Below are 23,333 nucleotides of genomic sequence, written 5' to 3'. Positions count from 1 at the left end.
TTTTTTTCAAATTATCAAGTCAGTAGAAGCAAGAATAATGTGTAATAAAAATGCAAAAAAGGAGAAAAACATTCCAGACAAAGACTTGTTTCTGTTAGTTTGAGCCCCCGCTGCTCCGGAGAAACACACGGCACATTTCCCTCTAAGGAGGACTGTGAAATATTCCTTGGTTAAACATACCAGCGTGTTTGTGTTTCTCCCCAAAAGGTTGTAAAGGTTACCAATACGTCTCAGCACAACATTTGTCTCAAGCGGTGCCATACATTGTGCTGATGGAGGACCCTCCCTCGTGCCACACTGGCATTTCCAGAAGCATTGAATGAATGGGGAAGCTATTGTGCTCTAACTCCTCTCTGGCTCCGGGCCATACACATCCAGCCTGTCGTTCATTGATATGCTTGGCTTGCCATTTTATAATTCATATTGAATGCTGCGGGGTCCGTGGCAGGGCGATCATGAATTATCAGCTAAACCATGGGAGATTCACAGATGACTGGTCAATCTGTGTGGCGAGAAGAAGCAGAAGAAAAAAAAAAAGAGAGAGATATATCAGTCTTGCATGGAAATTCTGCCCAACTGGAAGTGTTTCAAGAAGGAAGACGGGTTCATAATATGGATTGAATGGATTTTCCTACCACATGGAGACCGATAAAGCATCACATTTCTTTGTTTTTCATTATTTCTAATACAGTTTTGTCAGCGTTTGCCACAATCCCGGCAACATGCAGCCCTTCAACTTCTGCACCAGACATATTTCCGTGTAGCATTGCGCAACAAGATGCCGCTTTTAATAATAATGGCGGACATGGAAAGTTTTGGATCATGCGAGAACATGAAATTGAAATGAGCCAGAGTCATATGAATCTTCAGGATCAGTATTTCACTCAGAGGAAATGAAATACAATATCACCCTCGACAGGGTCATCCTAGATTTATTGGAACAGCGATTTCCTGAGTGCGTTTTTTTTTTTTTTTTTTTTTTGGGGGAAAAGCAAAAGAAATATTTCCTTCCAATATGCGAATGTGAGAGCAAAGCTCTTTTTCCTTTTAGGAGAGAAGCTTTATTGTGTGTTTTAGACACGCTTGTAAAAGTTGTTGTACAGCCAGCTGATGAACAAACACTTAATTAAATGGGCTAGGGGCAACAGTTTTCTGACAGTTTGATTGCGTTTGTTAAGCATGCCTTAAATCTCTCCCGCTCGCAGCGCCTCCGAGCTGCTCAATTCACACCCCTTATGGTAACACGGTGTGTAAACAGTGGAGCAGATGCCTACCTCACTCTTTCCTTTCTTAAACGCTGTCCGCACTTGTTTTTTTTTTTTTCTCCAGGCAGCCTAATTCAAATAATAGATGAGTCCCGCTTACAACCACAAAGTAGTTTGCCTCAGAATCTAAACTTTTGGATTTGCTCGGTGTAAGTCTGCTTCACAGGAGGCTTCAGCTGTCATAACAAAGTAATGCATTTAATCTTGAGTGGAAGCAGAAGGATTTCAAATAAAATCAAGTCTACACTATAGAAAGCTGTATATATTTCCTTTTTTTTCTCCCTTTCTTTGTGTGTGGGGAGGTGTTTGCCAACAATATAAATCAGGGTTGGAACAGAGACAAAAGTATTTACGGCGGCAACAAGAACCTGTCGGATTTCAGTGCGGTTCAACGTTCACCCAATACTTGTGAATAGCTTGGAGGCATGTCAGAACTAATTTCATTTGAACAAAAAGCACAAGAGCTAAACAAACATGCAAAAACAAAAGGAGGCGTATAACATTTAACACCAAAGGGACGTTGTGCTAAGGCAATCAAAGCAGATTGTTGCTCTCGCTAAATACCTGCGGCAGCGAATTCTCTTCTTCAGCACAAACACTCCAGCTGTTTTTGTTTTTTTTTCCCCCCCCTCTAATCGTGACATACATTTTAAGCATTAATTTGTTAAAGAGCGCTTGATTTTAGGGACGGATCGTGTGCAAAAGAACACGAAGGCCATTTGAACAAAAAGCCCCTCGCTGTTACAAAGAGGAAAAGAGAGCGGGGCCTCAATTATATTTACTCGGTGTGGAAATGGTTCAAAAACGATGCATTTGTCTCTACCTGTCCTCCTCGTTCCGTATCAGAAATGTCACAACAGCTCAGGTCCCACATTTTTGTTTTTGCTGGTTATGATTTACACGGCAACGGCTTGTGGTAAAACTAATGTCGACAGCGGGGAAAGGATGGCGATCAATAAAATAAATGATGATGGATTCGGTAAATGTGCTTTTGTGTGCTCTCTGTGACACAAGTGTGTGGTTTCAGTGTGCGCACGTATTTTCTTACATGTCCGCTCTTGAAACGGAGGAGGAGGGAAAACCTCACAGAGAGGGACTGCTGTGTAAACATAAGATGAAACTGTTTCCACTCGGTTTGTCTTTCATTTCACTTTTGCATGGCTCATAGTCGTGTATGATTCAAACCGGTGTAATAATGTGTGTTGGGCCTCTCTCTCTCCCTCTCTCTCCCTCTCTCTCTCTGCCGGCTAGCTCTCACTACAGGCCCATGAATGCAGCTCTGTTGCCTTCACTGTATTAGTAATCTCCTCAGGCTGAGAGGCGCTGCCATAGAGCATGACCACACCGTTTTTGTCCAGGAATTAAATGTCACCTAAGGGTGGGTCACCTGCAAACAAAAGGCCACCAGCCGATTTGCAGGTATAAACAGTCAAAGATAAGGAAGCCCTCTCCTGCCGTGCAGGAAATTGAATAAGTACGCGGCAAGAAGAAGAAAAAAAAAAAAAAAGTCAGAGAAACAGCGAAGCACAAAGAAGGTTTTTGTTTGCCTGGCGCTATCGGTATTGACCTCCTCTTGTAGCGCAGAGCCCCGTTGAGTGCGCGGGGCACAATGGCCTCGCAGAAGACGAGGGGCAGGAAGCTGTCTGTCATCAAGATCTCCCCATCTGCGCGTCTCTTATCAGCGCTCCTGTTTTCTGCTCGCATTGACCGGAATGCTGGTGGAAGGGAATGGGGCAAGGTCATCGCGCTCAAGCCAATCAAAGTGGTCAGTGTTCCAGAGATAGCAGCGGGTTATTGCCAAGGAATGTGCCTGGATGTTTTGTTTTTTTCTTCTTCTTTTTCTCCTGGTACATCTGCGAGAGACTCCAAACAGAGCTGTGCAAAAGCCCACAAAGACTTCCCCTGTTGCACCGTACATACATGCGTACAGTCACACGGGTAGTGGGTCTCTGCATACACACAGTGCGCTGGCAATGTCTTTGTATGTATGCACGGGAGGCTCTCGAATTACCGCCACGTCCGGTCAAAGCAACTGTCACATGATCGATCGAGACGGCCAAAAGCGTCCATAGGCAAATATGTGGGAGCCTTGTAAGCTTGGCGAACGGCAGGCTTCCTGGTAGCCAAGCTACTACGCAACTGTGTCTCATGTTTCTCTGTATAAGAAGAGGAAACGGTGATGAAGTGCATTCTACGGGTGCTTTGAAAAAATCTGTGCAGCAAAGGAGCAAATGTAGCAAAGTTTGTTGAGCGATATTTAGCGTTTCTTAATTCTTTCACCTCCGTTTAGTTTTGACAAATGACGATAAATTCAGATGCATGATGATTACAATAGAAACAAACAAGGCAAGATCCTCCAAAATCAATCATGAAAACATAACTCGGCTACTATTGACCCTCACTTTGCAGATTGTAGCTGTTGACCAGTAGTCCATGGGTAGTGGGTCTCCGAAGAAAGATAGACATTGTTAGCAGGTGCTCAGAATGTGCCCTGTAGACATGGCTGATCAGAAGCATCCATTTATCAAAGCCTTCATTTCATGAAAAAGTTACATTTCAGAGTTAAAATGTATGTCGAGATAAAAGAGGCAAAACATGACTTTTTTATTTTTTTTTAACTTTCTGTCTGCACCAACTAAAGCCACCGAGGATTCTGGTGTCGGAATGAAACACAAACAAAATGAATGCCAAAATTGCACTGCCCCACTCCATCTGCATAAACACAACCTCAGCTACGCCACTCCAACCCACTTCGACACAAGTGGGTTCATTTGGAGACGCGAAAGCACCAAAATGGACTCCCGCCCAGTGGAAGTGATAGCACCACTGCGTTAACGGCTACTTCAGGCTCTGCGTGAAGATGACGACCGCGTCCCTCATCGGAACCGCCTCGACTCGAGGCCCTGATCTCTGTTTCCTGTCATCCTTGTACGCTGCGCTTCATTATTCATGTAATCCGTGTTCCAGCTGCAGCTTCTCCTGACACCCTGTCCATGTGACGTTCTGAGTAAGCCTGCTGGGCTCGGCTCTGCACAGGCAGGGCCGGGTGGAGGAGGGTTGATTAGCAGGGTGAAATGGGGAGACTCTGCCCGAGCAAACAAGAACAGAGACACAAGCATGTGATGGGAGACAAACCCACATCCTCCTCCTCCTCTTTCCCCACTTCATCCTCCTTTTTTTCCTTCTCCATCCGCACCCTGGGGGAGGGCACCTGACTTATTCTGAGACAATTTCTTGAGCGGAAAATCCAGTGGGGGACGTTCAAGTGCAGGGGTAAAATGTGGGCTTTAAGGGGAGTTAAGCATCACTCAGGGTGGATCAAACCTGTGAAACTCTACCCCTTGCTACACTTGGAAGGGTTTCTTGAACTCACCTCTTTCTGCATATTTCATCAACTTCCTTGCAAAAAGGAGAAGCAACGATATGTTAGGTATTGAACAAGCAATGGACTAATTCTGTCAAAATGGATCTCCCCCAGGACCATATAGGTGTTTTCATCTTCCAAGTCGAACAATTGTTTTTCCTCTCAAATGTTTAGCCTCTGCGACAGTTATTTATGACAGGGTTGTTTTCTCAGTAGACTGTACAAGGTGTCGAATTATACTTTGCTTTAATCCGAGTGATGTCCATGGACCCGAACAAAAGCAGACTTTACATCTGGTAATGTCTCTGAAATATTCTTGTGACTGTGCCTTACATTGAGCACTGACCCTCTTTACATTTAGAGGATTATACAGTATGTATTAGTGATATAATGATGCTCCCCTGCTTCCTCGCTGTTTTTCTTTGATGTGCGCCCACGGGGTCAGGGATCACGCAACCAATCGACAGAGGAGAAAACCTTGATTCTTGCAACCAAATTAAGACACAGTCATTATAGCCGGGCTTTTTTTTTCCCTTTAGCTCTCACTCCCTTGGGAGGAATTCTTCATCTGCAGTCTTCTCTGCAGCTCAGCCGGCTGAACCAAAGTAATCCACCGTGTCGACTGCGCATCAGTTGTGGCAAAACTTAAACATTTTCTGTGAGTTGTGTAATTCCAGATATCAAAATAGAGCGTGTCTGTGCATTTCAAATAGTCTGTGTACACTGTGGGGTTTGTCAGATGCTTCATAAAGGGGTCTGCATGTTTATTCTGGTATCAACCTAGATCTTATTCTTATGATTGTGGCTATTTTGACTAATGGGTCATGGTAACTTTACACTCCTCACCTCCGCTGTAGAAATTCAGGAAATGACTCCGGCAAAAACAATGTATTCTGAGGAACAAGCAGCACGGAACCTCCTAAAATACAATAGTTACCACATGAATCATTTCAGTCCAGCTAAAACACGGATTAGCTTGGTTAGTCGTGCTAACCGTTTGGTTAGCCAGCTAGCAACTTAACCTTTTCTGTCTGCATTCATTATTTATCCTATCATGTATATCTTGATTCTACTTTAGCAGAGGGAAACAGATGTCGGTTCCTTCGGCATCTGTCTCTTCTTCCAGTTGATTTTGGGGAGGTGTAACAGTCTCCCGCTCGGTAATGTAAATAAACAAGTGTGCTGACAGACAGGCAGCTGCATGTCGTTACCTACCAAAGCTAATCCAGTTGGTTACGCACTTTGTTTACTTTTATAAAAGAGACAAAAGGATCATTAAATATTTTTGGAAATACGACCAGTTCGCATTTGTGCTGAGAGTTACGCGTTTTATGAAGCTGGAGCCAGCAGCTGGTTAGCTTAGCCTAGCATAAAGATGTTAGGTGACGTGTTGGCGTTTAAAGGAGGGTTATGTGCTTGAAAAATGTCTCTGCCACACGTTGACACTGTTCAGTCATAAAGTCCTATCATTTTTACATTTCCACTTTGTTTTTTGTATGGATTAGACAAACTTTTAAGTGCAGGCAAGCAAACTTTGTTACCTCTGGACAGACTAAGTTAGCCGTTTCCCCCTGTTTTCACTCTGCGGTGTGCTAACTAAGCTAATTACCTGCTTGTCTTACTGCACAGACGTGAGAAATGTATCAATCTTCTTATCATCTAACGCTCAGCATGAAAGCGAATAAGCGTATCTCCTAAAATGTTGTGTGTATAATTTCACATGATTTATGTAAAATGTACATTCACTTGGAAAGCCTCGGGAGCGTGATGCAGCTTCTGCAATATTTGACAGAGTTTGTTTCCTGAATCTCTACCATAAAGGTGCGACGTTGGCATTACCCAGTCATCAAAATGGCCACAATTATGACAATTAGACCCAGGCTGAAAAGACTCTAAATGCGTGCTTGTGATCATGTCCCACCTGAGGAGTTAAGAGGAAGCAGCAGGGTCTGTCACTCTCAGCCTCAGCAATATGAGAAACACTTTAAACCCCTTCAACCAGACGTGCGTCAACATGGAACTTGTGATTCTCTCCTCCCACCTGCTGTTTTTTTTTTTTTTTGAGAAACATTCAGGAAATGAATTAGAAGAAAAAGCCATGGCGATGAATAGAAATGGTCACTTTGGAATGTGAAGTGGCTTCACTGGATTCATGTTGGCTATCACCAGAAGCAGAAAACAGATATGACTCAGAGCGCTTCATCTAACCACAAATGGACTCCTATATTGCCAGTTTCTATTTTAGAATGCTTATATCGGAATCTAGAGTGTCTGATAGCAGTTGTCTGGGAAAGGCGGGAGTAGCCCCGGGGTTTGTGGTCTTGTCTGACACCGTCTTTAGAAACAATTCCCAGCAAGGTGGACTAGAGCGGGGACTAAAGTGTCATGGGAAATGGTGCCATATGTCCAACTAGATTTTCAGTGTTCCACCGCATTTCGGCGGTTGAAATGAAATTTGAGCCGAGTGCTCGGGTTGTTGTCTGTATTTGAAAGGCAGGTGTTGTTTTGTGAATCCCAAATCTCTCTTCTCATCTCCCACCTCGGCCCTGTGTGCCTCTCACTTCTGATGGGCGGTCATGTACTGCATTTGTGAATGCGTGTCACACATTTTTACGCAGTAACACCGGATGCCTCACAAAGTTAGGGATGTGGGAATGGAAATTTTGAGTGTTGTCTTTGTACCGTGCAAGCTGAACTAGCCCACCTATTTAGTTTGTCAGTTTAGAGGCATGTGCATGGACAGTGAGGTGCACTTACAATTTTATTTAATACATAAAAGGTTGACCGTAACGGTCTCTTGGATTTTGTTTATTTTTTTTAAAAGCTAATTTTATTCCTTGGCCAGCAATCAAAAAGTTCCACTGAACAGATTAGAAATACTGCAGTAAAGAACAAAGGAGTTGGAAAGAAGAGGCAAAGCGGTGATGACGCTTTGTTCCCTTATATTAGGAATTCAATTTATTTTCTCATCCTGCTTTATGAATTACCATTGAAAATCTCCACCGGAGCAAAACATGCAGTAAGACCACTCTGTCACTCCGGATATTGGATTACGGAGGCATCCCCCGCTGTTGGAGGAAAAGCTTGACTCTAGGATCTGCGCTTTCTTCCGAAGATGTTGGCTACCAGTAATATGGGGTATAAAACAACATAAAAAGACAAACAATCTTGAAGTACTCCCGCTGTGACCACGGTGGGGGCACTCTTATTTGACTAAAGGCTACACCCTCCTTTATGCTGCAGAGAAAGCGTCCCTGTCAAACCCAAGCCCAGAACAATGGGGGCCAGCCATGGGGAAACAGGGCTATTTGCATGCAGCTGTTTGCCGTTTCCAGGACCACAAAGGCCAATCAAAGGAACCTTAATGGAGGATGACAAGCGTCAACCAACGCCTTTGCTCTCTGTCTGTGCCAGCCCTCGCCACTCTGTCTACCCTCCAAAAAATGGCCCACATTTCATTCTTTGGGACTGATCAAACAGTCCTCCGGCTCTCTCTCCCACCGTCTGATGTCCTGAGGCAGTGGGGTTTGAAGGGTTAAAGGTTGGTCATGACTGCGAAACACACAGAGCACCAAAGACAGACCTCAACATGTGTGTTATGGTCTGGCGCTCGCAGTCGCCAAATGGCAATACCTCAACACCAAAACCGCTATTATCTTTTCGCTTCATCTCCTGGGTTTTAAAAGCCACCGAGTGTAACTCTGTGGATGGTTTCAGATGCACCCATCTGAGCCACAGTACCACTTCCAATTTCAAGGGTGTTGATAGAAAACAAAATATGTATTATGAGGGGAGAGAGGGGGGGGGCAGGGAGGGGGTTGTCGCCAGTGAATTATAGGCTTTCAACTGGAGAAGAAGAGAAACTCCCAGAATGCAACATATTGTGAAGCAGTCCTTGGCTCCTACTTTGCTCTCCTGAGCTCAATAGACGGCTTAGCAGGCAGGTCAGGGGGAGGAATCTGAAAAGCTACTTTCCTCACAGTCACTCACTGACCAGAATGCATGATAAGGCTTCGTGTCAACAAGGCCAGGAATAGGGATCACAGCCAATTATGGCTATGTCAAAGTGGCTACATGGCAATTTGACTAAGTGGTCATATACAGCATTATTCAATTCCCTCACTGATTGTGCAATTCAACGGAGACACGGAGAGAGAAAGCCGCTGTATTTCTTCTTCTTCTTTTTTCTTTTTTTTTTACACGCGAGCAGGGATCGTGTTATGGATTTCTTCCTGCAGTTTTCTTGACACCGTTTTCCCCGCAGCTGGTGCCCTTCTGTCGCAGTCCTCAACTGCTGCAAAGTTGAGCAGTCAAACAAAGCAGAGAATGAGAGATGAAAAGCTTTTCATACCTCCCAAAGACATTGACATTTGTGCACACAAACAAATCCGCCTCTCTTTCCCAAAAAAATCTCGCAAAACTTGTTTAAGCCGAGAAAATCAACACAGAAGAATACCTTCATCCAGAAACCTTTGTTGTCACAAGGTTTTTGTCTTTCTTAGCTCTGCTTAAATCCTAAGATCTTAAGCAACATTCAGTTAAGTCGACCAAAAATATATTCGCTTGAATTCAGAAAAGAAAGAAGAAAAAAAATCTACTTTATATATATTTGAACTTTTTACACGGATTTGTCATCACTTGCTCAATTAAATGTTGAAAAAGACAGTCATTAATGAGTCCGAGACTCTCCGCAGTGTGGAGAGGAGGCAATTTATTCTTCAGGTCGCCAGTACAGTCCAGATACTCCCCTTATTTGATGCAGTGTTAGCCTATGACCAGAGAGATCCATACGGCGAGGGAGGAGGAGGAGGAGGAGGAGGAGGCCGGCGAGGCACAAGCCCAATCAATCGCTCGGCCTCTGTTGACAGCAGCATGCCATTATGCCATAGCAGCCTGATAGATGGGCAGAGTCAGTGGACAGCCAGAGGAAGGCGGTTACGCAGGCAGATGGCGTGTGTCCGCGAGGGTGTTTTGGCCGAGCGACGCTCTCCCAGCTCCGAATTTTAAAACCCCATGAAATGCATTCTTTCTGTCTGCTGTCTGTAGCTGCCGTGATAAACCCGTCACTCCTTCCGTGAGGAATGGCAGGCGGGGGCGATCATTAGTCTTCGCCAGTAAAGCCGGCGACTTCTCTCTGTGTTTTATCATCCACTATTCTGGACAGGTTTTCTGAAAGGTTTGGGTAATTGTAGTGGTTATTGGAATAGATGGAGTGACCCCACAGCCCTCCACTTATGGTTCGGCTACACTGACGTCTCCTAATGAGGTGATAAACAGTCCAGCTAAGCAGAATCTACTGGCCATTAGACAGATCATGGCGCTGTAATGAAATGTCTAGTGGCCGAAAGCCAAAGAATTTGTACCATTAGTTTCATATTTTGTTATACTGCTACCACCAGCGCACGCAGAAGTCTCTCCTAACATGGGACGACTCCAACATTATATTCTCAACAATGTTTCGCAGATGTGTGTTTGCTAGTGTGACAGACTGACATAGAATCCCATTATTAAGTGAGCCAGGAACAGCGGGCTGGAATGACGAGCAGAAAAGTGGGTTGGGGGGTTTCAGGGTAGGAATTTCAAGCCGGAACCACTTCAACTTTGAGCAGTTCAAACAATGCTAATTGCGTCAGGCCCTGACTGTCAGAAGCGTGAGGATAATTAGAGTGAGGGGGCAAAGTGAACCCGAGGTGGTAAGTGTTAGTACATGACAATGCTCGGGAGCCAATGGGAGCATGGCAAAGGCAACAGGCTGAAAGGAGGGCTAATTAGTGGAGAGCAGTGCAGGAAATACAAATGGTAGCTGCCCCCTCTGGGACCCACTATTGCTGCAAACAACGGCGATTATTGACAGTTCACGCAGCGCTCTGCTTGCACTTTTTAAATGGAACGCATTTGCATGTTCTACTTAGATTTTACCTAATTGTTTTCTCACAATTGCAGACACTCGACATTCTTTTTTTTTCTTTTTTTTTTTACTTTGGATAATTTGAACAGATAATGGATTTCTTTCTTTGTTTTTTTCTTCCCCTCGCTTTTCTCTCTCTTTGCAAATCTCCGTATCTTTAGTTTCACCCTATTTGTGACATGACATTTTATTACTTAGGAAGAAAGGAAATACGGAGGAATCACCTATTCCATTGTAACTTGCTGAAAAAAGACAGATTTGAGTGAAACAGTTAAATTTCCCCCCAAAGTAGAGCTATTTGGCGGCGCTTCCATCTGTTCCTTGATGTGTTCCATGTATAGATTTTTCCTCCTGTGTGGACTCCAGACTCTTCGATCCCCGATATGGTAAAATAGATTATATTACGCTCCGTTCTGCCGGGATTCTGCCGTTTTCCTCTATCTTTCTTTACAGAGCAAGTAAAGCAAAAGAAACAAATGAGGAGGCCTGCACGACTGTAAAGCAAACTGTTCTCGGCCCAGATCGGGTTGGCTCCGCGGTGGATGTTCTCTAGGTGGAGGCCTCGCTGATGCTCTGTGGCCTTTGTGTTAGCTCAGGAATTTATGAGGTTACCATTGGTCTCCAATGACTTAGATTTGAGGTCTTAGCCAACATCCGAGACCACAGAGAGATGGAGAGATGAATTGTTTTGTCTTTCTCCATTCCTGTATCGCGTGTAATGGCCCAACTGTTTAAAACTGCGGTAAACATTGGATCGCTGTTGGCTGTTTATTTTGCGCCAGTGGATTTTCACCGCACAATGTGTGGTCTTATTGTATCGCAGCCGTGATCCTTTTAACTCATTAATCATGTTATTATTTGCCTAAAGGTTTCGTCTCTGTCTTCGTGTCTCCGTCAGGGTTCAGCCGTGCGGCCTTGCCTTTCGGGCTGGTCAGGAGGGAGCTCTCGTGTGAAGGATATGCTATTGATCTCCGCTGCCCGGGGAGTGATGTCATCATGATCGAGACGGCCAACTACGGCCGAACCGACGACAAGATCTGCGACGCTGACCCGTTCCAGATGGAGAACGTCAACTGCTATCTCCCCGACGCCTACAAGATCATATCACAAAGGTAAAACGCTGGGGAGAGGAGGGATCTTATTTCACAAACATAACCGAGAGCTGGCAAAGTACGGACCTCTTTTTCTCTCTCTCTCTCTCTCTCTCTCTCTCTCTCTCTCTCTCTCTCTCTCTCTCTCTCTTTCTCCTTCTGCGCCTAACATTTGTGCACACAAAAGAAACGTTTAAATTATCACCCTGCTCGTGCAGCCACCTACATACAGGACAATTAATCAACATCTCACACCTTTTTAAATTGTTCTTTATTCCCTCATTGACTGGATGCATGTAGGTGGCATTTTGAAATCGGAAAACTGGGGCGCAGATTAATTCTTGACAGGCAGGAATCGACATCCGTGCAAAGCTCTTCACACCAGCTGCGCGTTGTTGCTGCTGTTTGAGTCATAATCAGTGTAGCTCAGTGAGACTGAGAGTCACATGAACACCCTCTTAATTCCCTATCTGGAACATTGGGCTTGCTTTGTTCAAACACTTGTACTGCATTGAAGTGGCTGTGCCTCAGGTAGTGAGCAGTGCCCATCATCATGCCTTTTATCCCGGTTTCCCTCTCACAGGATGTTGCTTTGCTGTCAAACGACAGCACAGCAACACTTCAACCCGACTGCTGCTTACCCCTAGAGGTGTGTGTATTTTTAAAGGGCACTGGATGAACTATTCAAAGATAGCAACCGGCGCAGTTCATCTTCTAATGCACTGCTGCGCCCTAACCTGGCCCCCCTTAGGCTAACTCCTGAGCATCATCGCCCACCATCTTACTCCTCTGGGGTTTGTTTTTTTTCCCTCTTACACTTCTGTATTTACCCTCATGATGCAGAACTACAGAATAGCTCAGGAATAGATCTAGTCCTACTGTCTTACTCTGTTTTCGTATATTTACAGCCGAGTCTCAGCGCTCTCATACAGTAACACACACCTGACGGTGTCCATGCCCCTTGGTTTGCATCCCATCTGTTGACAAGTCAGCCACTCACTCGCTGGAGTCTAACTTCAAACTTATCTCCATGGAAGATCCCCTGGAGGCAGTGAGCGAGCCAAAGCTTTGAGAAGACTCTGCACCACAAGCCCTTAGCCAGAATTATTCTAATGGTTCAGATCAGAGAAAACAGGCTCCTGACCGTAATTAAGGTTGATGCGATAACCAGGGATGTTAAAGCAGTCAAAAGGCTTTGGGAGACCCTTATCGGTCCTCCTTCAGTCCCGAGCAAACTAAAAACCAGGGGGATGTTTAAACGACGAAACGTTAAGACACGATTCTCTGCCAGTGTCGGGGAAGATTAACAAAAGGCAATAGCGCCACAGACTAGATAAACAAACGTGTTAAACAAGATTGGGGTGATAGAAACAGCGGGAGCTCTGCTGCACAGAGTGGCAGTTTTGTTGGTTTGGAAATTGCCACAAAAAGGATCCATCAGCCACCCGTTTTTTTTTTCCACAACAAAAGCAGCTCGACAGAAAATCGAACGGCTTGATTTTCTACATCTACATCGATGTGTTTTGTCAAGTAAACTGTTTGGTTGACTATGGGGGGAAAAAAGTGGCTGGATAAAAAAAAAATGTACCAAGGAAGTTACTGGTGATCGTTCCCTCAGAGATGTACTGTAAATGGATGACGTGTCCGACCTTGTTCCCTCCTCCTCTCTGTTTTCTGCCGGTGTTGGTTCAAAAACACACAGGAAGATAATCTAAATAAAGCTTACCGTACCTCATTTCAATAGCCACCCACAACAGAACAAATGTTTCCTCCGGTCAGAGGTGCAGCTCTTAGATACAAAGCAAACAGGATTCTAACACTTTGCTACCATGAGATTGTTCTCAGCGCAGTAGAGATTACATGCAGCAATTTCAGCGGCAGTTTAAAACACCGCAAGCGTATCTAAATGCCGAGCAACGACGCCTCCCTTTGCTCCAAAGCATCTAAAAGTCGCAGTACAGTAAGCGCCAGAGTGAATTCTCGCTACGCGAAAGAAATTAGCAGCGGTGGTCTTTCAGCTCATTGTTTGGGTTTTTCCGGCTCGCAGCTTTGATGTTTTGGTTCAGTCTCGTCGCTCTCATTGGGCTCAACCAAAGCAGGAAGCAGTTTCAGCAAACATCAAACAAAGTAAAAAGAGACGAAGCTAAAGAAACAGATTTTTCCTCCAGGAGTTGGTGGTGACCAAAACGGAGCTTAAAAGAGAGTGAATATTGGACTTGCGTTCATCTGTAGGCCAGAAAATGGACTCCAAATGAACGTTAATGTTGCTCCGATCGCAAACACATTTTCCATATCGACTTAAAAGGTGATAATTTGTCCGTGTCGTGTTCACAGTTTACCCTCGTTACACGTAAAAACCCTGCAATAAATGTATTAACACTTAAGTATGAACAAGGTACTGAAGTATTAAAAAAAGCTATCGAGGTGTATGTTATCACATGCATTTTGTATTTAATGACAGTATTACATAAGAATGCATTGCATTGAATGAGCTACTCTTATCTTTTGTCAGTTGAATACTTGAGTAGATATAGTTCCTACACTTCGGAGCTAGTGTCAGTCAGACTTCTAAACCTCTGAATTAAATCGATTAGCTCTGGATGTATCTGAAGTGACTCTGTTGCTTTCATTTGTTGTCAGTCAGTCAGTTTTGATGCGGTGACCCTTGTCCCTCTCGGCAGCTCTCACCGGTGTGAAGCCGTAAAAGTGAATCTCCTAAGTGCAGCCGGTACCGTACCGTCAGTGATGTTAGAGCCGATGCTATTTGTTAACTTCATAATGGACTTTGTGCCTTTTTATTCATACGTATAATATTTAATAATCCATTAGCTTCAAGGGGAAGGTTTTTTTTTTTTTTTTTTCTTTTTCTTATGAAAATGCATAGCTGGATTTCTGGAGCGCAGCTTGAAAAGCAAGGTCTCTGTCTGGTAAATGTAAATACATTTACATTTTTATTCATGACTTTAACGTCGTGCATAGTTGAAAGTGCAGAGTCGAGGCTTTGTGCGCTTGTTGTGCGGCGCAATCCCATTTTGCAGCGACGGAAAGCCTCTTGAGTTTCTAATGATTCTTTGAAAGTCCTGTCCAATGTTGAAATGTCTGTCCAACTTGCATGACTGCTACTGACCCTCTGAAATATTCATCTCAGGCTCGCAAACTGTTGAATGTCCTATTTTGCATTTGTTACTGTTCACATTATTCTCAATCCCTCGGCCTCAAAAGAACTTGATTGAAGTGGAGCCAATTTCACCCTATACAGTATTTACACAAACGCCGTCCTCTGCTGTTACCCCCCCCCCCTTCTCCTTCTCTACTTGAACCTTTTTAGCACCCAGAAACATCTGCAAACACACACACACACTAACACACACACACACACACACACACACACACACACACACACACACACACACACACACACACACACACGCTAACTTTGCAATCAACTCATCAGACTTGTCAATTCACCATTTCCATTATTTCATACTTGAGGGCAAATAACCTCTCGTTAAAAAAGAAAAGAAAAAAGAAAGACATTCACGTCTTGTTTGTTACATACATACAGAGGAGCAACCATTCCAGTCCACTTGCATGTCACCGTCCACCTGTCCTGTGTGTTTTAATGAATGTCTTCCCCTTTCAATAGCGGTATGAAGACGCTGTTAAAGGAAATGCCATTGCAAATTCCTAACATGCCTTTAGCTTCTCTCTCTCTCTCGCTCTCTTATTCATTATCACATATTCATTGACATTCATTTACACTTAATGCCTTCATTCCTCTCTCTGTTTGCCAAGGTGTAAGCTAGAATGCATATGTGACACTCCTGGTGGCTGGGAATTCTTCAATTTCTTTGTGGCCGTGACAATGAACTCCCCCCCCCCCCCCCCCCCCCCCCCCACGCTCTCTGCTGTTAATGTTGTCTTTGCCGAGTGCTCTTGCTGTGGGTAGTCATGATGAAATCTCTGGTCAATCTTTTTTTTTTCTAGGTGCAACAACCGTACGCAGTGTGTGGTTGTCACTGGCTCTGATGTCTTTCCTGATCCATGCCCTGGCACCTACAAGTACTTAGAGGTCCAGTATGAGTGTGTTCCCTATAGTAAGTATCGCCATCCAAATCTCACACTGAACTCTTACTGTCTGCTTTTTACAAGTATCTGTAGACTAGATGTGCTGTTTGTTTTACAGATGATACTTCACCTGGAGGACTAGCTTTGATAATGACAATTTAAGATGACGGATGAAGTGTCATGAAGTAGTTTAAAGGGTCAGTTCACCAAAATTGCAAATAAGATTTAAAATGAATATATATTTTCTCATTTATCTCCAGTGGAATCCAGACATGCAGATAGTTTTTTTTTTTTAATATCCGTCTTTAGGTTCGGGTTTTGATAGCTGCTTCCTGTTTGGATCTGGTTCCCGGTTGGTAAAATACCCAGATTTGTTACGCTTAAAGGCTAAAGACCCCCTTATTGGACCTTATTGTTATTCATGTAAATTTATGTTAATTCTGTAATGGCTTCAATGAAACTGCTGGTTGTTGTCTGGTTAACGTGCTCGCTGCAAGCCAGAGTCTGCACTCAGCCAAAGATTGTTTGTGAGGGAGAAGAATCGTGTCCTTATGGCCGCCAGTTGTTTTTGTAGTTCAGCAAAGACCGACTTCTATACATATCAATCAATAGTTTAAGCCCCGTCTCCCGTTTGTAGAGCAAGTAGCTCCTGAAAAATAAGCTACAGGTTGTGAACATGAATCGTCTGCTGTTCTGCAGTATTGTTTTAGTGTAAGTGAATACAGATAGAAATGTCATTTATGAGTTCTAGTGATACTAAAGTTTGGTTGCTTACAAACCTTATTAAATTCGAAATGACATTCCAAAGCGTCTCAGTTTGTGTTAGATTTCTGCTCGCAGTGCAACAGAAGTAAATGGAATTTGTGGTTTGTGTTGATGAGCTCACAACAATGAAACATGACATTTAAAAAAAACAACCTTTTTCACAAACAATGTTCCTGTTTCTCCCGATAATCCACAGAAAACTTTTGATTGGAACACCTTTCTACTTAAATAATAGTCCCTCTGTTGCTGTCAGCAGCACAAACAAAATTCCATTCACCTCCATTGAATTTGGATGGTGATGGAAAATCTCAGAGGCAGATATTCCCAAACACACAGCTACAACCGAAACTATCTGCATGACTGGGTACCAGTGGGGGAAACTGGGTGAACTGACGCTTTAAAGGGCTTTAATAACAGTGTTTAGATTTGATGTCGTTGGTGGGATAATGAAGGAGAGATTACAAAGATTATAGGTCTTACATTAGCACATTACATTCACCGATGTCCTGTGGAAACAGACTACCCAGACTTCTTGAGAAAAAAGTACAAGGGATAAAAAAAAAAATCCTAAAAGTTTAACCAGATTCTTGTAGACGGTCATGGATCAGCTTTAGTGTTTCACAGGGAACATGATTCAATTAAATGTACTGTGGAGTTGGTGGAATCCGGCACTATTTTAAACTCTTGTCTATAGTATCTGATTTGAGTTAATCTACCTTAAAAGGGTGTTTTAGAGTAGTTTATAACAGCAGCTGGAGGCTTCATCCCTGCCTGTGAAAGTACTTAGTATTTAAATTGATGAATTGTAAACACTTTCAGAGATATTCACCTCTTTTTCTCTTCTTTCAAACAGACCTCCCTTTCACCTCCTGTCCCGTTCTACTCCCTCCCGACTAACCTCTGTGCTCTCATTTTTTTAAACTTCTAATCTTTCACATATTGTCCCCAGCCTCCCCCCTCTCCTCCCTCCTCCCTCCCCCCCCCCCCCCCCCCCCCCCCGCTCAGAGCGTATGCAGCGTCAACAGTCCGCTAAAGAAACTCCATATTAGGCCGACTGCTCATCAGTCATCTCATGTGCTGCTGCTCTCTTTGGCTCATTTAAAGGGTTCGGTGTGTAACATTAGCACCGTGTCATGTTTTACGTGTGTGGGCGAGCGAGTTCGGAGTGGAGTTTTGATTTGTGTTCATAAAGTTTTTTGTTTTTTTTTTAAATTCCACCCTCGGTCAGTACATGCCAAAAATAACTCCTGTGATGTTTCTCTAACAATGTTATCCATCTAAATATGACCAGGAGATATTTTTTCTCTTCTTCTGCCACTTAGGAGAAGCACTTTTAGAGGGATTTTTTCGGCCAATGCATTCTTTTTTGTTGGCAGTTAAAGACGGTAGGAATGAGAAGTTTAATGCGCTGGAAAGCATTGGCACATAGCTTGTCTCCAGCCATAACTTGTCTGTTTTTATATCCTAGGATGAGAAGACGTTGCACTGACAGACACTTCTTCCCCCTTCCTCTCTAGCTCTTCTTCCCAAAGCAGCCCTGCAGTTCATCTCATGGTCATATCCTCCAGCTAATTCTTCTCTTTGTACCTGGTAGTTGACTCATGATAACCTTTCTCTCCCTCTTGCACTCTTTTTTTTTTTGCTTTCTTTTCCAATGCCTGAAATAGAAGTGGAGCAAAAAGGTAAATGAGTGGTCTGGTCCCCACCCCCCACCCCCACACCCCACACACCCCCTCCCCCTCTGGCTCCTTGTTCTGTGGTGTTGAGTACAGCTCCCCTCACGTCTCCTCCCCCTCCTGATTGCCTCTCCTGTCAAATGCTAAACCCATAGGAGGATTGTTTGCACCCATGGAGTCAAAATTAATTTCTAAAACTGAATTTCAAATGACATCCACGGTCCAATGTGAAAGAAAACACCAACTGTTGGGTGTTGATTTGTTCCAGGGACTCTTGCCTAGCTCTGTGTTCACCCTTGAAGAATGAGTAGTTGTGTGTGTGTGTGTGTGTGTGTGTGTATAGAGTCTTATTTGGCGTAGTCTTAGTTTGCTTGGCCCAACTTCTGCTGCACCCATAGCACGTGATGTGAAATAGCAGTGATGGCTGAGTGAGATTGGCACGGACAAAAAAAAAAAAAAAAAAAGACAACAAAAAAAAAAAGTTTTGAAAAGAAAACAAGATTTCACTTTGTCCCTTTTTTTTATTTATCCAGAACCAATTCATGTATAACCGTCTAAATGGGAACCTTGCCATGGCCTCTCTCACCCATCAGTGGTTACTCCTGTCTTCTGCCACAGAAGTAGTGGAAATCCTTTACCACTGTTGTTCGATCTATTCCCCCGACCTCCACTTTCATTTTTTCCTCTGCTTTGCTGCCGCCACCGCCATCTACAACCTGTTGTTCACTCTTATCTCAAGATGTGAAGTCTGTTCCCTTCTCATTTTGGTCTACGACCTCCGTCATGTCAGTGTGCATGTGCAGTGTGTCCATGTACCCAGCTGTTCGTGTGGCATTTGACGACAGAGACAGGCTGGTATTTAAAAAAAAAAAAACAACCTCTACTCCTCTCATTTTCCATGTCTTTCATTTGCAGGATTTTTTACCCTTTTCGTTCAGGTTTTATTTTGTTTTGTCCCTGTTAGGATGTAGCAGCAGACCCTTGAGATGCAAGCTCACGTTAACGTCACATTTCTCATCCTATGACACCTTCATTTGTTTTCCTTTTTTCCCTATACATCAGCGCTAGAACAAAAGCATTAGTTAAACCATTCCTCCAAATTCACAATCCCTGATCTTTTTTATCCTGCACTTCAGTTGTACAGCAGCAAGAATGATGCGTGTCAAATGTTTTAGCGGTATTGTTTGAAATGAGTCGCCTCACTGTGTTTTGTTTCACTCTCTTCTCTGTCACTAGTTTTCATTTGTCCCGGGACTCTGAAGGGTGTAGGAGACGCCACCTTCCTGTTCGAGGCGGAGCAGCAAGCGGGGTCGTGGTGCAAAGACCCGCTGCAGGCCGGAGACAAGGTCTTCTTCATGCCCTGGACGCCGTACCGCACCGACACCCTCCTCGAGTACGCCTCTCTGGAGGACTTCAAAAATGGTCGCCAGACGACCACCTACAAACTGCCGCACCGCGTCGACGGGACGGGCTTCGTGGCCTACGACGGCGCCATCTTCTTCAACAAGGAGCGCACTCGCAACATTGTCAAGTTTGACCTGCGCACTCGCATCAAGAGCGGCGAGGCGATCGTCAACAACGCCAACTACCACGACACCTCGCCTTACCGCTGGGGCGGCAAGACTGACATTGACCTGGCGGTGGACGAGAGGGGCTTGTGGGTAATATACGCCACGGAGCAGAACAATGGGCGCATTGTGGTGAGCCAGCTCAACCCTTACACCCTGCGCTTCGAGGCCACGTGGGAGACGGCGTACGACAAGCGCTCTGCCTCCAACGCCTTCATGGTGTGCGGCGTGCTCCACGTGGTGCGCTCCACCTACGAAGAGAACGAGAGCGAGGCCAGCAGGAGCCAAATCGATTACACCTACAACACCAAGCTGAGCCAGGGCGAGTACACCGACATCCTCTTCCCCAACCAGTACCAGTACATCACCGCTGTGGATTACAACCCCAGAGACAACCAGCTGTACGTGTGGAATAACTTTTACATCCTGCGCTACGACCTGGACTTCGGCCCACCGGATCCCGCCGAAGGTGAGAGCCTCATCCACTGTTTGTTGTTTAACTCGCCTCTCCTTTGTTGTAAGCGTTCTATTGTTTGGCTGCGGCGTGGCGTGTCACAGATGGCTGCCTTTTAATTTTGGATGCAACTCAGGTGTGATGAAGAGAAGAGGGCTGTGTTAGTCTTGGGGAAAGGGCTCATTTGCAGACAGAAATTACGGATTCACCTCGGAATGACGGATAGCCCCCAGTGGGATTGAGCCTCTTCAGAAACCCGTTTCTTTATTACCATGAGGCAAGCTGAGGCACTCACTCCAGCAGGAGCCTGGACCCTATCAAATTCTCTAATCTCCGGCCTTATCCAAAACCATTATGAGTAGATATATATATATATATATATATATATATATATATAATGCTGGGAATACATTTTATAAGTATTGTGCACAGTATGACAAAGGTTATCCTCTTCCCCTTACCTTACAAGTTGTGTTGCCATGGCTACCTTTTTTTTTTTTTTTTTTTTTTTTGGACAATAGACCGGGAGATAATAGCCATCCTATTGTTGCGTGATATTTTAAAAAGCACCAGGCTGAAGTGTGTGTGAGTTGTGCACCACATGGTGAATCAGCGCAGCAGAGTAGCTGGAAAGAGATCAATTACAGGGAAGAATCCTGCCGGGCGGTTAGAGGGCTCAGATTAATCTGTGAAGTGCTCGGAGGTGACGTACGTGTCATCAGACGGGGACCTTACATTAAGACGATAATGGGCTTAATTACCTGACTGCAGCCACCTTATCCTGCAGAGCCGGGCTGAGCCTCCAGCGTGAAGTGGGAAGTGTGTATGGGGTGGGCGGGGGGGGGGGGGGGGGTCTTGACCCAACTTCTAGTTATGTTAGAAGCTCAGTTTTCCCCCCCGAGCACTGGTCTGGATTCAGTTATGATTTTTAACTTCTGGTTATTCGGGAGGGTTTTCCAGGGGGAAATCTGATTCTTGACCTGAGCTGTTGAAGGTGGGGGTGTGGCGGGTGGGGGGTAGCGTTGATGTCTCAATGGCGGCTGTGTGCTCCTGAACTCTGGCCTCTTGTCAACAAGTCTGTTTGTTTTCCTGCCATCCCCTGGAATCTCCCCGGCAGGATAACTCGACACTCCGAGCAGCAGGAGGAGGAAGGGGGGGGGGGGGGGGGGGGGGGGGGCTGCGTGTCTGCGTCCGTTCTGCTGAAGCCTCAATTAAGAGTATGTTGGAGGACATATGAAAAAAAAATACTCAAACTTTAATGAGTTCTCCATGCATGCAAACTGCCTGCTCAACTGTTCACGTCCTGATGTATGTAAATGTAATTAACAACTGAATTATCATAATTACCCTCCTTGTCTCAAAAGAGGCTCGGAGAGGAGGAAAGTGGCCATCACAGAGCATTTTCAATGAAGGGTTTAATGTGCTCTCTCAGCTACTGTAATGCCTCGGTAAACATAAATGCCACATAGGCTTATTGTTGTCGCTTGCTTCGGGAACAGTGCGTTTAATCAAGGAACCCAACAGAACAAAGTTGTTGATTTCACTCATTATTCTAAATAACCGTTTCCGTCCGCGCTTCCCTTATTGGGATCCAATCAAAAGTGCGTCCCTGCAGCAGAACTTGTCACTGTGGGTCATTAAGTGTGTTTTATGGGAACATTTTTGAAATGTTGCGAGCTCAAGAAGGAGAGAGGAGGCATCTCAAGATGCCGCGGCCAGCAGCAGCAGCAGCAGCAGCAGCAGCAGCACACCGGGCTTTGTGAATGGCACTTGAAAATAATTGGTTCTTGTTTATTAGGTTTTTTTCAGATCTGCACCTTTAACTTCTTTACTGTGAAGCTATTAGGATTTATTGCTGCCCATGATATGGCGTTGAATTAAACAACCTATTCTGCAGGGTAATCTAATGGTGCTGAAATAATGTCTCTCTCTCTGAAACTGAGGGGCACTCGAGGCGTAAAGGAAATTAATTGTGCCCATTAAGATTCATCGACCACGGACTGAAGTTACACCAAACCCAGTGTATTTCTCTTCGTGGTAGAACTCATGTAACGCGATGAGCGGCCGTGTCCTTTTCTGTCAGAGGCATCAACCTTGACTGTAATGCTCATCCTAGAGAGGTGCCGAAGTGTCTGCAGGATTAGGGGTTTATATTAAGGGAGTTTGAGCAAAGTGATCAAAGCGGAACATAATTGACCTGAGCAACTTGTCTGCATTCTCCTTTACCTTGTGCAGAGTGTTTGTACAACACTGCAGCTTTCTTAATTCTAGCCCTGGTTGAAGTGATTAGCTAAGATCCATTCCCATATTGATCTTTCCGCTTATTGTTCCAAACAATTCGCACACATTTAAAGAAAATGCCTACCCTCTGCTAATGCATTGTGAACACAAACCAGCGATGATCAATACTTCCAGAGTCCTCCTCCTCAGAGGTCTCTCTAGAAGAGGCGCATGCCAATACAAAGCACACCAAAGCGCCCGGCGTTACAAAATTTAGAGGGACACCGGTAATGTATTCTCTGTGATGTGCAAAGGAATTAACTGATTTCAGTCCAAAGAATAAAAAAAAACCAACAAAAAAAAAAAAAACAAACAATCAAGAGGAGCAAGCAATTGCCCGAGAGCCTTTCAAACTAACAAGGAGAGAAAGGAGAAAATTAATTTGTATTTGAGGTAGCATTGATCTGAGGCCTTAAAGACGAGACGAGAGCCATAAAATGAATGGCTTTGTCCAAAAGGCTTAGCTGCTCGGAGTAATCTGGCAGCAGTGAGCACAAGTGGGCTCTGCGCTGAATTGAAATGTCAAGCAAAACCACTATTTCATATCCTGCATGCCACATGATAGACATCTATCTTCACAAAGCCAGTGTGGGTTTTTTTGTTTTGGTTTTTTTTGCTCAGCCATTTTGTGGCTAAACCCAGCTGTGCACCTCGCTGCACTTTGCGCCGCTTTTATATCCCTGAACGACGCCTCCAGGTGAGCCGCCAAGACAGAGGACATTTATAGATGTATCATGCACTAAGCCTGTGTTCCACCCTCTGAAGCGTGATGTTCGGCAACAGGAATAGAGGCTGGAGGAAAAGAGTCGGGAGATTTGCAAGAGCTCTAATTGTTCTGCTTCTCGCCGATCAACACATTTGAGATTATGGCAGGGAATTGTTGAAGTATGCATT

The 23,333-nt window shown here is 44.5% G+C and overlaps 1 protein-coding gene across 13 annotated transcripts in view; it reads left to right on the top strand.

Annotated features, from left to right (window-relative positions):
- LOC137866166 (adhesion G protein-coupled receptor L2-like) overlaps window positions 1–23,333 on the top strand; it is an 85,843-nt gene that overhangs the window by 25,165 nt on the left and 37,345 nt on the right. For 11 of the 13 annotated variants that reach the window (XM_068701877.1, XM_068701875.1, XM_068701876.1 and 8 more), the window contains exons 3-5: window positions 11,436–11,649; window positions 15,616–15,725; window positions 19,374–20,174. In XM_068701877.1, coding sequence (XP_068557978.1) covers window positions 11,436–11,649; window positions 15,616–15,725; window positions 19,374–20,174 — 1,125 coding nt within the window. Of the gene's footprint in view, window positions 1–11,435; window positions 11,650–15,615; window positions 15,726–17,581; window positions 18,144–19,373; window positions 20,175–23,333 lie in introns of those variants that run through there. The other 2 variants (XM_068701887.1, XM_068701878.1) reach the window with 1 other exon arrangement.

The sequence above is a fragment of the Cebidichthys violaceus genome, unplaced genomic scaffold, assembly GCF_023349555.1.
Source record: "Cebidichthys violaceus isolate CVI_PGR_0920_01 unplaced genomic scaffold, fCebVio1.0.p SCAF_8, whole genome shotgun sequence".
Lineage (NCBI taxonomy): Eukaryota > Metazoa > Chordata > Actinopteri > Perciformes > Stichaeidae > Cebidichthys > Cebidichthys violaceus.
The sequence above is the reverse complement of the archived record's forward strand: the minus strand, read 5'-3'. Positions and strand labels throughout refer to the sequence as shown.